Source organism: Marmota flaviventris, chromosome X (genome assembly GCF_047511675.1).
Source record: "Marmota flaviventris isolate mMarFla1 chromosome X, mMarFla1.hap1, whole genome shotgun sequence".
Lineage (NCBI taxonomy): Eukaryota > Metazoa > Chordata > Mammalia > Rodentia > Sciuridae > Marmota > Marmota flaviventris.
In genome coordinates, this window is record NC_092518.1 from 70545585 (window position 1) to 70562564 (window position 16980).

Below are 16980 nucleotides of genomic sequence, written 5' to 3' on the forward strand. Positions count from 1 at the left end.
TTAAATGTTCATCTTCTGATGAATGGATAAAAAAGTGAGATATATATGTGTAATATATATGTCTATTCAGCCCTGAAAATAGTTAAATCCTGTCATTTGCCACAGCATGGATGCAACTGAAGATCATTGTTACTTGAAATAAGCCAGGCACAGAAAGACAACTATTACATAATTTCACTCATATTTGGTATCTAAAAAGTTAACCTCATAGAAGTTGAGAGTAGAACAGTGGGAAAGGTATGGAGAATGGGTACTTATATGCTCTGCTGTGCTATTTTACAGTAAGGTAATTATAGATAGCAATTGTGTACAGTGTAACCCAAAAAGTTAGATGAAGGAATTTTGAAAGTATTTTTTCAGCATAAAGAAATGATAAGTGTTTGAGGAGATAACTATGTTTAACCTGATTACACAATGTACACATTTATCAAAACTTCATGTTACCCCAATAGTGAGAAATTTTGTGTTTTTATATTAATTAAAATAAGTTTCATTTTAAAATGCTGGTAACAAACTATATACATTTATTGGACAAAAACTGGGAAATATTAATTTTATTAAACAGGTATATTTGACAATTACAAAATGTATATATCCATGGTTACTGATATAATTTTTTAATTTGTTCTAATTAGTTATACATGCCACTAGAATGCATTTTGACACATCATATATAAATGGAGTATAACTTCTCATTCTTCTGATGTGATGTTTTGATATAGGTCTACATTGTGAAATGATCTAATATACAGCCTGGTGACTATAGTTGACAATACTATATTATATACATGAAACTTGCTAAAAGAAAATTGTTCTTACTAAACACACATACACACAAAAATTAATTATATGAATACATGGATTTATTCATCAATATTCAGTTCCTTCTGAGTATCTCAAAAGGGTTTGTTCTTTGCTTTTATAAAAAATTTCCTTTGTTGAATAACAAGGGTCCATTGAAGTCAGCATATTGCAATTGTTTGACCTCTTAGAGAGGTCCCCTTTCATATGGAAATGCGCTCCCTTCATTTGTTTTCTGTGCCAGTTGATAAATGGGGCATTTGTTCTGTATAATTTTTTTTACATTTTATCTTCATGCTCTCTTAGCACCATAAAGCCTATAAGTGCAGAGTTAGATTGTAGGCTTGATTAGTTTCTGGCTCAGTTTACGTTTTTATTTATTTTTTTATTCTAATTTGTAATATATGACAGCAGAATGCATTACAATTCATATTACACATATAGAGCACAATTTTTCCTATCTCTGGTTGTACACAAAGTAGAGTCACACCATTTGTGTCTTCATATATGTACTTAGGGTAATGATGTCTATCTCATTCCACCATCTTTTCTACTCCCATGCCCCTCCCTGCCCCCCCGCCCCTCCCTCCCCTTTGACCTATCTAGAGTTTATATAATCCTCACATACTCCCCCGCCCCAACCCCAAGAATTCTTCCCAGGTAGTTTTATATTTCTCTTATTTCAACACATGAAGAGGTCTATAACATCTGATTTTCTACTTGCAGTAATTTCAAGATGGATCAGTAGGTTCAGGTGATGCCTATCAATTTTCAACTAAAAGTATAAGTAGCCCATGATAACCAGGTCCACCACTAGATTCTACTGGGTTAACAAAATTGTGATATTTCTAATTTTATCCTTTCTTGTGCACTTTTTAATTGTGGCTATTCTTTTGGAATTTTCCTTCAAAAACTATTTGGATATTCTGAAATACTCTTAACAGGAAAGAGAGAATAATTGCTTCCATTTCTAGAATAAAGGATTGCTGCATTAGCAATCTTTATGGCTGTTTGGTGAGGTTCATTTGCAAGTATGAGCTATCATGATGTATTTTGATACTTAAATGGTCTTGTCTATCACCAATGGGAACCCCTTCTGGTTGATTCCTTTGCCCTTTTGACATGACACCATGCAGCCTTTGCCATTTTCCTAGCTAGAAATATAAATTTATTGAAATGAGAAAAAAACACATTGAATTTATATTGACTGATAGGGTTGCACCTTTTAAAAACAGCTTTAGTGAGGTATAACTGATATACAATCACTGTACACATCTATTGTGCACAATTTGATGAGCTTGAATATATGCATACATTGATACTTCTAATTCAAAATTAAGATCATAGTTTTTTTTTTTTTAAATATTTTTTAGTTGTCAATGGACCTTTATTTTATTTATTTATATGTGGTGCTGAGAATCAAAGACAGTGCCTCACACATGCTAGGCAAGCGCTCTACCACTGAGCCACCACCTCAGCCCCTAAGATCACAGTTTCTTTACTTATTCTTTTCTTATAAATATTGCTCAATAAACATAGCAACATAAACTATTATTGTATCTATCACATTATATTATTATCACCAAGCACACTGATATTTGTGTTCTGTACTCCATCCCTATGCCCTAGGCTACATATTTTATGTGCACTTTAAAATCCTTAATTCTTTTCCATGTAGTTATGCCAATAATCCCACGTAATGGCTAGGCTCAGTAATTTCAGTTTAGCATTTTAGAAATTACTTTTGGTTTCAAAGTCAAAACAAAGGAGATCTAACTTCCATTGTTGTGACCTGCTTCTTTCCTTTTCTAAGGGGTAACCATTTAAAAATTTTTGAGTACACTTTACCTTCTTACCTAAAGCATAAATATTATATATATATTTGTATACAGAATTCTTGTGTCAAATAATGTCCTGGAGATCACACTATAACAGTTTACTAATTCCATTTTGCAGCTGCATAGTATTCCATTATAACTGTTAATTATTTTGTCGTAAGTATATTGTACTTTATAAAAATATTCATATATTCCAAAGTAAATTCACTATTTTTTGAGGTCCCACATACTACCTAGGGATTTGGCATTGGATTATGAAACAAATTAAATTTTTAAAAGTACAAGAATATTTGCTATGCAAATTTCTAAATAAAAAAATGTAAAATTCTAAGTACTCTTTTATTCTTGCCCTATTGATCCTCATCTTTCCCCAACATAACTAGTTATCAGTATGGTATGTGTACTTCACAAACATTTCCTATGATGTGCGTATGTATGTGCAATGTAGGAAGTACTTGAATTTTTATATAAATTAATATATTCTGTTACTTGCTTTTTAAATATATGTTGGAGACACACCCACCTATATGTATATATATATATCTAGATCTATATGCATATCATACTAGCAGCTGCATAGTGTTCTTTACTATTAAATACATTTATTAACAATTGAAGTCAGTCTCCTTTTAATGAACTTTTCAAAATTTACAACAAACTATGCTATAGTGTGGAATCTTACATTTTGTGTACATGTACAAAAATGTTATTTCAATGAATTCTAGACAAAATTACTCTAAAAATAAGAGGGAAATGTTGATAACATTTAAACGTTCAGTAATTTCTAATATATATTAGAAATGGGGATAGATCATTAAGATCTAGTTTTTTATTATTTCAAACTCTACAAATTCTCAGAATTGGTACACTCTATTTTTTTACCCACCTGAAAGTCCCAAATAGGACAATTCACTGATGCTTCTATATCAGCTACAACATCCATCTCTAATTAATATTTCTTTTAGGGGTCAACTATCTCATTGATAGCAGGAGGTTTTATACATGCAAGTCCTATTAACATTAATAGGAGTTACCAGCATAAATCCTCCTGCAGTGATAGGCAAAAAGGCCCTACAGTGTACTAGGATCCAAGTTCTAATGATTACCTGTCAAATGGTCCTAAGAGTCATCATCACCAGAAAGGGCAGACGTAGTGACTTATATGGCAAGGGCATCACAATTGCAGCCCCTTAGCTAAAATTGTACATTAATGGACAGAAAAGTGGCCTTCAAAATGTGACTTGGGATGCTAAGAGTTAAACTACTTAATTGTGTTTTAAAAAAAGCTATCATTAAAGGAGAATTCAAACATATCAAAGTACTTGTTTAAAAAAAAGTGTGAATACTGTATGAGCTCCAAGGTGCTTGAAGGATAATACAGCTACTTTTTTAAAAATTCAATTAACCTTATCTTTCACAAACTTGATTTATTAATATCTCAGATAAATTGCCAGTTTTGAAAGAGTCCTGTTATCTTTAGAAACCATTCTAGCTAAAGAGCATTATACACTTTGTGGAATTGACAGAGAATGTCTGCTTCATTATTTGATTCAAAAACAAATCATCAATGAATGATTTCTGCTTTAAGATCAGCAGCAATCTCTTGAATATTGCAAGTAAGCTGTTGGAGACTCAACCACTTCAGAGAAAAATATTTCAGGTTCTTATCATCAAATAAATATGAAAAACATTTCAGATTCTGTTCCTCAGAGATATGAAAACAGTTTGTAGACAATCTATGTACTCTAAAGTCATAGGAAACATCTCAAAATCTTTACAGCACTGATTTCAAACAGATTCAAGTTTCATCCACCTTTGCCTTATAAAGAAATTAATGTTAACAGCTAGAACAGTTGATTAAGTGAATCAAATCCATGTATCATCTGATAGCCTTTATCACAAACTTGTTTGTTATGGCTTAGATATGAGGTATCCCCCAAAGCTTGTGAGACAATGCAAGAAAGTTTAGAGGTGAAAAGATTGGATTATGAGACTCCTAACCTAATCAGTGTACTCCCCTAATAGGGATTAACTGGGTGGTGACTGTAGACAGGTAGGATGTGACTGGAAGAGATGGGTCGTTTGGGGAATGCATGTGGGGTATATATTTTGTCCTTGGCAAGTGGAGTCTCTCTGCTTCCTAGTGCCATATCCTGAGCTGCTTTCCTCTGCCATGCACTTCTGCCATGATGTTCTGCCTCACCTCAGGCCATGAGAAATGGAGCTCACTATCTATTTTCTAAGACCTCTGAAACTGTCAGCCCCCAAAGAAACTTTTCCTTCTCTAATGGTTCTGGTCAGGTCTTTTGGTTATGACAGCAAAAAAGCTGACTAAAACAACAATGTTGACAGATGCCTGGAAACAAAACCAAAAATACATCTGACAATTTAATATTTAAATAATTGGCTAATTATAAAAAGACAACCTTTATTGGTATATATAAAAAATCATATAAAAAATTGGACATCACACCTGAAGGGCATTGAAGTCTTTATTTCCTCTGAAAATTGTTACAGTATACAAATCATAAATGACCATATATATAGATTCATGCTTTTTGGAATTTGACAAAATTTACTGAGAATAAGACAAATTATTCAATACCGGTAGCAGTAAACAACTGATTTGCAGAATTACAATTTAAGTTTTAATGATCACTACTATTTATCAATTCTAAACAATTGTTTTGGAATTTTTCAGGAGTTTAGACCAAGGGCAGCCAATCCAGGGAAGTTTGGCCTTGACAGAATAAATCATTATCATCAATAATAAAAATTAAATAATCAAGGCTATTATTTTGGACAAATGACTGCCACTCTGAGAAACTACCACTATTCTAGAAGTTACCCATTAACTGGCCATTTCACTATAGAAAAATATATAAATTGACCTTCATTATAATTATATGTTTTCTTGGGCAGGCACACCAACTAGAAATAAAATACAGAAGCATTAAAGAATTAGTTATTAATGCTCTTATGAATCATTAAACTGAATATATCATTTTTGGTTAATAAGCATGCACAAGTAAATATTTAAATATTCAAGTCTTTAATAAAATTTTTCAAATTTTTTAATTAGCTACTGAAATTTTTTCTAACTATGTACATAAATTTTATTCTTATGCCTTCATGTTTAAAGTTTTGCAACAAAATCAAAATTTTTTACTTCGATTTAATATCTACAGAAACAAGTACTTTAAGTATTAAGATAACTGAAGAGAAAGCTCTTAAATAATATCTATTACATTCTGAGGCAACCAGAAATAGCTAGAATTCTGTAATAAGGTTCTTAGCAGTTGTGTAGTATTGTATTCATCACAAATCATACTCAGAAGTTTTAAACATTTCTATATTATTTAGTAAATGGCATGGAAGAGAGACTCTGATATTGTTGAACAGATGAAATATGGTACAATGTGGGCTGGGCCATGAGAGTAAAAATTAGCTTCTTGTTCTATATATAGACAGCTGCATTAAGGCTATCTAATATTTATTTTTTAGTTATATTAGGCCTACCCTGGTTGTCTGTTTACATAAATGTGCATCTGCATTCAGGAGAGCCTTAACTCTAAGATTACAAAAAAAGTGTAATATCTTGATTGGTACAACTTACTGCAATTATATTCATATTTAATATTCTCATATAGTAGAAGCTTGTATATTGCTGGTATTGAAGGGCAGGACCAATTCCTGGTATACTTATGGGTATGTACTAAGCATTCAGTGCATTGTCCTAATTAGGCTTCAAAAAACATGATTTGAGTTCAAAAAAGATCTGAATCCTTATAACAAATTATGTTATAATGTGATTCTACTGTCCCTGATTTGTGTGTGACATTATAAAAGGGGGAAAGAGAGAAAGAGAGGGCAAGTAAGATAGGGGAGGTGCTGTACAATGAGAGGAGGGGACAGGAACAGCCTGAGAGGCTAGAAAGTTTTCCTTTCCTCTGGATTCTGCTCTATATGTGGGGGTTGGAAAGGTGAAGCAAGAGCTACATTCCTTGGTTCTTTCCATTTCCCAGGAATCTATTACTGTCACAACTAGCTTCAAGACCTTTTCCAGAACAAGAGGTCAGGGACCATTTGCAGCTGAAGTGTGTAAGAACTATGTGCTTTCCACTGGAGCCATAGCTCCCTGAGAGGCAATAAAAGCCAAACTATGTGACAAGAGGCTTCAAGTCTGTTTATTTATTTACAAGCAGTTCTAAGTTAAAACTATTGCTCAAAAGAAGTAAACCATCAGAGCTTGGAATTAGGAAAATTTAAATGCAGGCACTGTTGCTATATGTAGATTTGCTGCCTATGTATACACTCTCATATTTATTTGGAGTGTGTATTAGGGTTTACCAAATGTTACACTCTATTCAGAGACCTTTATGGTTTCAGGCCTACCTATCAGAAAAGGAATATGAAGAATTTACAGAGTGTTTGCCTTACTTATATTTCAAAATTAGAAATCCATGTGTTACTATGTTTACTGGTCTATAAAGACTACTAAATACTAATTTCAGACACAAATATTCATTTAAAAAGCTTAATACAAAAACATGATCTATTTTTATGACAAGCAATTATTTTCTGCACAAGGTTTTTTGATATTCAGTCCCAAGTCAATGAGAAAATTTTGAAACAAAATTTTCCAGAAAAAAACAGTCTAAGGATGGCATTGCTTTCATCTTCATAATCACTGTCACACAGTAGGCAGATTATTGTTTCTTCTTTACATATTGAGAAACAGTTTCAGAAGATAAAACAATTTGCCTAATATCAGTAGCACAGCTCTGACTAAATTAGGTCTGTAGACAATTAGGATAGTGTTCCAGTTACTTGATGCCATAGAATTTCCAAATATCAGGGATCCTATCTAAACCTTTTCTTTCATTCTTTCAATACTTCATGATTGAGCTTTTTCCAGTGTGTAGAAGATTCACATATAAATATTATTACTAGTATTTTAAAACATTACTGAGTAATGGACTTTAGGTTTGTCTGTAAAAGTGCCTAAATATCTTAATATTGGCATTTTATATTGTTGTCAACACAGAAAACAAACTTTTATTCCAAACACATACTTCGGCCTGGATCTTGATGCTTCAGTTTTTCTCCACTGAATTTACATATGCTTTTATGTTTTCTCATATGCTCATATCTGTAATTTTAATAAATAATCAAAGGAGATATGTGAGCTGATTCTGAAGGTGTAGCTTTTAAAAATGATCCAAAGTGGCAAAAAGAAGTTGTCCTAACACCACAAAATTATTAACAATGCATAGGATTACTTTTAAATCCATAGTTATATTCCCAGGAATCAGTTCATTTATAATTTTTATCTGGTTAATTTCATAGGTTTTTGTATTTAAAATAGGCAAGTAAGTCAATGTGCTTTATAAGTGCTTTGTGTTACTGGAATGTCCTCTTTTAAGGAAAATTCCCTTATGGATTTCTTTGACCTGTTGCTTCTTATAATTCTGCATGTCAACTGGCTGCTGACTTCTAAAAGTTTTTTTTACATCAAGAAGATTGTGGAGCCCATGGGAACTTCCAAAGTGGAGTATTGAGTTTGGTATATAGCCTTTATTCAGAGGTCTCCTCTGGGTTTCCCAGGGTTGTGCTTTCTGCGGGAGTCTCTGAGTTGGCTTCTAGAATGGTACTGGATTCTGAAGACTCTGGTTGTGAACTGTCTCCATCAAGGACAATATCTTCAGGATTTGGTGGGGGTGGACAGAAGTCTTCATTGGGGCATATACTCTGGAAAATTGTTTCAGCCTGGCCAAGAATGAAGGAACAAAATAATTTAGATTAGAAATCAGTTTAAAATATATGTGCATTTCAGGAACTATCTAAAAAAATTAAGTGGAACTCTTAAAATTTTCTTTCATGTAGTTATAATACTTGACCAGTATATATATGCATGATCTTCTAAAAAGTGGCTTTTTCACAATTCTATGGCTTTTCTCTTTCTTTTTTTGCATTGCTGGGGATTGACCCCAGAGCTTCATGCATGGTAGGCATACACTCTATCACCAAGGTATACCCCCAGACCTTCTCCCTCTATTTCTATATATCAATTCAGGTCTACCCTCCAAAGATGGAATCATTTGACCAAGTTCATTATTAGGCATTCAGACTGTTGAGAATATAAAAACATTCATTAGTATATACCAATGGAAATACAATCTACTGCCTCACTATCAGATCAGGATCCCTGTCATGCTCAGGAGCTTGCACTCTATTGTATTGGTAAAAAAGAGTCATTAAAGGTCTTAAGACATATGCTGATTAAAAAAAAAAAAAACTTTAAGGTTTTTCTGGATTTCATTTTTCTTCTTGATGTACACACAAGGTGAATGGTTAGACCAAGAGCTGAAAAACTATTGCCCACAAATCAAATCCAGACTGCTGCTTGGTTTCATATGTAAAGTTTTATTGGAACTCAGTCACATTCATTCATTTACCTATTGTCTATGGCTGCTTTTGCACTAATAATGGCAAAGTTGAGAAAGTACAATAGAGACGTATGGGCTGCAAAACCTAACTTAACATCTGGACTCCTGCATCAGATGATTTTTTTAGGGATGTGTAGAAGGATAATAAACAAAAGCTTTTGAGTTTTGAAGTGGACCTGAAAGAAGGGACAAAGATAGGAAAATTAATCTTTCCCTCTTGGATATACTTCAAGGCTATGTTTCTGGATAGGCTATTTACTAGATATTTTAAATATTTACTTGACATAATTGTATGTATTCAAGGTATTCAATGTAATGATATACACTGCATGATTTTCATAATCAAATTAATGAATGTAGCTACCATAGTATATGGATCACTAAACATCTGCTCTCTTGTCAAATTTCAAATAAACTATCCTGTCACTTGAGACAACATGGATAAATCTATAGAAATATTATGCTAAGTGATATAAGTTAGGCACCTGAAATACTGCATGGTCTCACAAATGAAATTGAAGAAAATCACATTCATAGAAACAGCGTAAAAGGGACTGAGGGTAGGGGAAATGGGGAGATTTTGGTCACAGGATACAAATTTTCAGTTACAAAATGAGTGAGATCGAGTATCTAATGTCTAGTATGGTGATTTTTAATTAGTAATACTGTATTGTTTACTGTGGACATACTGAAATTAAATTTTAGAGATATGTGCTTTGTTCTCCACCCTAGGAACTCACCCTATGCCTCTGCTGGAGACATTTAGCCCCTTCTGCAGAAGGAAGACCTAGATCAGATTCCTCCTTCACATTTCAGTTCTCCTAAAATGGTCTTTGTATCTCATATCCCTATCTTGTCTGTCTGTAGATATTCTCTATTCCCTTTACTCCCTACATGCAAACAACTGCCAAATCTGGGCAATTTCATTTTCTATTTCTTGATTCTATTTGCTCTATCCCCAATGACATAGTTTAGGCATGCACCATCTTGCACAGCAAGTACAATTCCAACAGTTTCTGAACCGAGCTAGTCTCCTTGCCTCTAGAGTTTTCCCATGTATTCCACCTCTATAACACTCTCAGAAGGGTCTATGGGAGATAAAATTCTGTTTTTCTATGTTTTTTCTTCAATGACTCCCCATTACTAATGGTAAGTTATAAGATCCCTAGTATGGCATATAAACTCTTCAGGCCTACTTTCTGGTCTTAATCTCCCATTTCTTCCAACCTCTACCTCTCAGATGTTTGGCTTTACTTATACCTTAACCAGTACTTCCTCAAACATACCACGATGTTTATATCATGGGCTGGTGCAGATGCTACTCTTTTAACCCAGACTATTTCAATTCTGTTGTCTTTGATAGTGATGGAGAATTGCTACACATCTATTAAATCCCTCTCTGTAAGGTTATCATTTACTCCTATACCCGCCTCCTTTTGGTAGTACTACCGATTGAACCCAGGGCCTCACAAGTTAGTACTCTACCACTGAATTGCATGCACAGCCATCCTATACACACTTTTAACTTGTGGATGTTAAATACAGTTCATTTTATAATATCAGTGTATTTTTAAGTCATAAGCTGGTAAATAGGAAGACAAGGGAGTCAGGTCTACATATTGAACATATACATTTACAAACTTTTCAACTGCTAAAATGAAGCATTTTGTTAGAAAGAAAAAGGGAAAAAAGGAAAAAATATCTGCAGGGGTTTATTTTTTTAATTTTTAAAAATATTTTTTTTAGTTGTAGGTGGACACAATACCTTTTATTTTATTTATGTAGTGCTGAGGATCAAACCCAGGGCCTCACATGAGAGACGAGCACTCTACTGCTGAGCCACAGAACAGGGGTTTATGTTTTTAAATGGGCAAAACCTAGGTGATGTTCTGAGAACTTTTAGAAATAACATTCTTCATTTAGAAAATAGAAATCACAATTAGTGACTGAGATAGGCTCATGGGAGATGTACTGGAATCAGAATGTAGTTTATCTGAATAAACTGTTTATAAATATTATTGATGCTCTTTAAAGTAGGCATTATTATATTTCTCCCCAAACGGATATTTGAGTGCAAATGCTATGTAACAAATGTAAAACTACTTACATTTAATAGCATATAATGATTAGTACCCAAACTGGCATTATAGTGTTCTCTAATTTGATAATATTTACCCCCTGAATATTATCTTCTTGGAAAGCAAATTATCTCACAATAAAACTATCCCTTAACTATAATCTTATAGCATGTAGTAATTTAGATCACATTAGCACTTGTATTATAAGCTCTTACTTAAAATGTCTGATATTTTGGCTTAAAAAATTAAAGCTTATTGCTGGGTACAATAACATATGCCTGGGATCCCAGCAACTTGGGAGGCTGAGGCAGGAGGATCACAGGCTTGCGTCTAGCCGGGGCAACTTAGGGAGACCCTATATTAAAAGATGAAAAAGACTATAGAGATATAATTGGTGGTAGAATATCCTGAGTTCTATCATTAGTATCACCACCCTCCAAAATTAAAGTTTATTCAAAGGTAAAAACAACCTAAGTAACCTGGTTAAAAACTTATTGGCAATTTCTGCTTGCAATAAATTGGGCCACCAAAGTAAAAACTACTTGATCAGTTTATACCACAAATGTAGATATTGAGCCATCTTAAATTCCTATTATAGTAATAAAATACAAAAAAGAGAGTTGTGACTTCCTGCTTTTGTTTGACATTACTGGCTAAATATGATTTTCCAACATCACCATTAGACTCTAAAGGTGAGGCACAAATATTTTTTTGCAAAAAACTATAAATGTCTGAATTGTGGTCATTTTTCATAGCCTTGCTGCTATGACTAAAAATTAGACTACATGCTCAATGAGGCCACTGGCTACTAAATATTCCTGCTACTGGTGGGAATGAAATTAGACCCTGCCATATCTGGTCTCAAAACAATGTTAAATTATCCATTTATTAATAGAAAGATGTGCCAAATCTTTCTGAGAAAAGTTTAGACTTGTGCCTGGAAAAATATTTGTTTATTTTTTCTTTCCTGTCAAAGGCAGAAAAGTGTATTGGTTTAGGCAAATGAATTCTCTACAGTTCACTTCTGGCAGCTTGTCTCAGCCTGTACCTCCATAGCCTTGCCCAGGAGCACTATGATTAACTTCCACTGGTACTTACCATACTCCTCAGCAGCTATAATAGTAGGTCTCGAGACAATGGCTTGTGTCAATGTAGTAATAGAATCATGGTAACTGTAAGAAGCCATGTTATCATTCTTTTCCAAGATTAAAAAAACTGCATTAAGACCATTGTAAAATTACATGTTGTTTGCTTTTACTAGCTATATCTTTCTTGAAAAGATAGGAAAAAATGCTTAGGTATTTCAAAATAACAGACTGATGGACCAACTATTTAAATTAGAAACAATTTTTTTAAATACTGAGATTATAAATTCATTTTTAAAAATATTTTTTAGTTGTAAATGGACCACAATATCTTTATTTATTTATTTTTATGGGGTGTTGAGGATAAAACCCAGTGCCTCACACATGCGAGGCAAGCACTCTACCACTGAGCTACAGCCCCAGCCCCTATACATTCATTTTTATGAACATGTATTTTAAACATCTTCTATCCATATTGCCATAGTGGAACTCATAAATCACCTCTCATAATTCATCAGTATACTCAATGTAGTGAAAATACTTGATAAATTATATTTAAAGTTGCTTTGCAGTTCATAGAAAAATGTTTAGCTGGCCACAGGATGCACCCCTATAATCTCAGCAACATGGTAGGCTGAGGAAGGAGGATCACAAGTTTGAGGCCAGCCTGTGTAATTTAGCACGACTCTCAAAGACCCTTAGCAAGAAAATATCTCAAAAAAAAAAATTCAGGCTCAAATGCAGAGATGGTATTAAATGATGGTACCAAATTTGATGGTATTAAATTTTAAGTCTCTTTTCTTGGGGGCGGGGAACTCACTTAATACAAGACTGAGAAATACCAACATCCTTACCTGTTTGACTGCATTATCATTTCCTAAACCACCATCTGGTCCAGAGCAGACATAAACATTGGATGGTAAATCATTATAACAGTTCCTGTTGATGTCGGAAGAATCTCTCATATTGAAATAGAGAGCCCACAGAATTCTTGGCTTTTCAACTTCTTCATTTTCTAAATGTAAAAATGAATTTTATTTATATTATAAAACACATTGCACCTGTTGATTACTACACTATGCAGCCAATTACCAAGAAGGCCATGACTAGACATGGTATTAAATCAGAGTTTTGTATATAAACAATTAGTAAATGTACAAACTCTTATACAAATGCATATTTCAAGCAATGATGGCTTTTCAACCTAAGACAAGTTACATTTTTAAAAATTATTTTGATTAGTAAGTTAATTTGATATAGTGCCATGCTCCTTTGGACTTATATCTTCTCATTAGCATTAGTGTTTATGCTCATATTCATCCTTAAAGTATCCCTATGAAGTGAAAAGATAATAAAAATGGACTTGCGTTTTCAATAGACAATCTAACTTATATAAATTTAAGTATGTAATCTAATTATAAATTATATAGTAACTTAATAGTATCTCCAGAATAAATAAATCCACAGAAATAGGAATCAGAGGTTATTTAGGGCTGAAGGATGCGGAGGTAAATGGAGAGCAAATGCTGAGAGATATGGAGTTTCTTGGGGGGAGGGGGGTAACTGACATTCTAAAATTGAATGTTGATGTTTGGACAATTTTGTAAATTTTTTTAAATATTTATTTTTTAATTGTAGTTGGACACAATACCTTTATTTATTTTTATGTGGTGCTGAGGATTGAACCCAGGGCCCTGCAAGAGCTAGGCAAGTGCTCTACTGCTATCAAGCTTGAGGCAAGTGCTCTATTACAGCCCCTATAAATATATTTTTAAAACTTGAATTTTACTCTTTAAATAGGTAAATAATATGGCACATATCACAATAAATCTATTATTAACAATGTTATGCACAGGATTAAAATTTTGATAGAACTCACATTCTAATAGTTTGCCATATTGGAACATAAAATTAACAACAAAAAAGTAACAAAAATGAGGTCATGAAATGGAATAGTATTTTGAGCACACAGCCTCTCATTGTTAATACAGAGTGTCTATTTTGCATGTTAGGCATTGACATAGGAGCTGGGTATACACAGATGAGCTAGAATTAGTCCTTACCCGCCTCCTTTTTAATTTTCCCTAACACAGAGCCTAGCACACAACAGACAATAAATGAGTTGGATTGATTTTGACCCCGTTTTCAAGTATAATTAAAGTACAATGTGCTTATTAAAAGCCCAACCTGGTTAACCTCAATTTCTAAAGCTCATTTGTTACTATCTTGATGATCATTTCTCTGCCTTTATTCTTTAAAAATGTTATAATTAAATTTTCCAGGGTTGGAGAAAATGTATTGTTGTTAATATATCTATTGACTATAGAGTTTTCTCTAGCCCGAGTCTGAATAAAAATTCAAATTCTGTACAATGATAATAATGGATGTTTATAAAGATTACTCAAGTCTATGAGGCACTTTAAGAATCAATGTTAAATTGTTAATCAATGTAGAAAAATTTTGAGCTAACTGCAGTATTCAATTAACAAGAATGCCCTATTCCCGAATTCAAGATAAGTAGGATTTGATTATATTTAATTTAATATATCTGCACTGTAAGAACATTAAATATGTTATTTTTATTTTTCTAGTTCATCCTAAATAATCCACAATTATGAGTGTGACAAGATAAATAAACCGAGTAGAAGAAGTGATCTTTTTAGGTATCACTGAAATGCAAACATCTTTTAGTCTAACTTTATGTAGGCACACATTAGATGTTAAAACCTATTTTTTGACAAAACAAAACAAAAAAAACATAGGACTGGTATTTCAGAGCTAAAAACAGAACTTTTTTATAAATTGATGAGTTTAGTTTCATTAAATCGTATGAGAAGATACTTACACATACTGCTTAGGATTCATGAAACCAGACTTGGGGAGCATTGCAGAGAAATGGGCTAAGGAATGGAAACTCTCATATTGCCCAGCCCATTTCTAAGCATATGCTAGGAGAGAATATCTTGTATTTCATGAAAATTCCAGCTCAGGTCAGGGTATTTATTGAATATTAGTTGGGGGAAATGAATAATCCAATAGATTACGGAAAAGAAATCTCACAGGTTAAGGCTTTGAAAATAAACCATGTAGAGAGGGAAAAGTTGACACAGGCTGAAGAAAAATGCTCTAGAAACAAGGGAGCTATCAAGCTTTGACCTTAAAACCTTCGAAGATACATATAATTTCTTCATCTTTCTTTGAAGTCAGCTGAAAGGCAGAGAGATAGCTGGAAAAATAACATGCAGTTGTGAAGTATACAATTGTCAGAAAATATTAAAGCAGCTGAGCTTTGGTTGGGAAATGCTTCACAGGTTGCCAGTAGCAGAAATGTTTTATTTCCAATAGCTCACTTCATTCATTTAGATAGTGTAAAGACTAAAGAAGTAATCGGAAAGTTAGAATAGATCTTGAACAAATTAAAATCAAGTGAATCCTGAATAAAAGCAAGAACAAAAATAACTTTGGTAAATTGAATAAAAACAAGAAACGATGTACAGTTGCACACCATGTGTAAGGAGTAAGTCAACCATTTTAGGTAAGTTGTTTTCATCCACTGGCAGAATAGCCCTTGATTGAGTCTGAATGGAACACATATAAAAATGCAATTAAGACATTTGTTTTCACAACCCCACAAGTACTTAAATCCCCTTATCAGTCACCAACTTCAAATTACACCTATAAGGGGAATTCACAGAACGTGTTGCTCTTTGAGATAAAAATGAATGAAATGGAATGTGGTAACTCCACAAGCCATGTACAGTGGAGGGAAAAGAGAAAGAAGATGGTGCAGTGATGACACTGCATTTTAGACATTTCAAAATACACTACTGAATGAAAGTCTTGCTTTAATGTGTATTGAAAATATCAATTTTCCTGGTAAAAGAAGAAAACTCTCAGAATAGTTTTACCAGTGAGACTGGTAAGTATATATTGTTCACTTTCTAATTCTCTTTCAGTGCTTTGAATGATATTCTGTAGTCTGGAAGAATTAATGTACAATGAATGGTGAACAATCATCCCATTTTCTCACCTGCAGAATCAGGTTAATTAAGCAAAAAGAATTTGGTATACTTTTTGGGACTAAGAATTAGAGAAGGGTGAGTGCATGCAGAACTATGCAACAGCATACCCCATTATTTCGTACAAATATAATTAACCAATAAAAATATGGAAAAAGAAAATAAAAAGCAGAGAAGGGTTTCAAGATTCCTGATGTTGCTACAGAAGGTTAGTAAATAGGGCTCTTGAAAGTATTTTGAGCCAGAGTTTATCTCAAGGGCCTTGGCTGACAGGTATAAAGTGAAAGGGCAAGAAAGAGAGGGAATACCTACAGAACTCTACTGGAATTTTTCAGAAACATTGCCAAAGAAGTACTGTATTTGAAAAGAGATTATTATGTTTTCCAAGAAATGAGCTTCCCTGCAAGGTGACCAAACTGACTTTCATAAAGGATTACAATGCACAGCACCATACAGAATGTAGAACTCAGAGAAAAATAAAATGAAATAAGTCCAAATAATGTTATTCCTTTCGTCTATATTTTAACAAAATATTTACAATACTCTAAAGCATAAGGTTTCACATGATTGTCAAATAATCAAAACATAATAAAAGATATCAATCTGTGAAAATATGGGATTTTGCTACAGGGAAGAATGTGCTTTAATGCATTAAAAGTTCATATTGCTCATAAAGTTCATTCTTCCTCATTTAGGCAGGAAAATGAATT

At 33.2% G+C, this 16980-nt stretch overlaps 1 protein-coding gene across 3 annotated transcripts in view; it reads right to left on the minus strand.

Annotated features, from left to right (window-relative positions):
• Positions 1-5113: 5113 nt before the first annotated feature.
• The window catches only part of Chm (CHM Rab escort protein), a 165457-nt gene continuing 153590 nt past the window's right edge, over positions 5114-16980 (minus strand). For all 3 annotated transcript variants that reach the window (XM_071606229.1, XM_071606228.1, XM_071606230.1), the window contains 2 exons: positions 13106-13266; positions 5114-8408 (listed from right to left, as the gene is read on the minus strand). In XM_071606229.1, the coding sequence (XP_071462330.1) occupies positions 8217-8408; positions 13106-13266 (353 nt within the window). In that variant the 3' untranslated portion in view covers positions 5114-8216. The remainder of the gene's footprint in view (positions 8409-13105; positions 13267-16980) is intronic.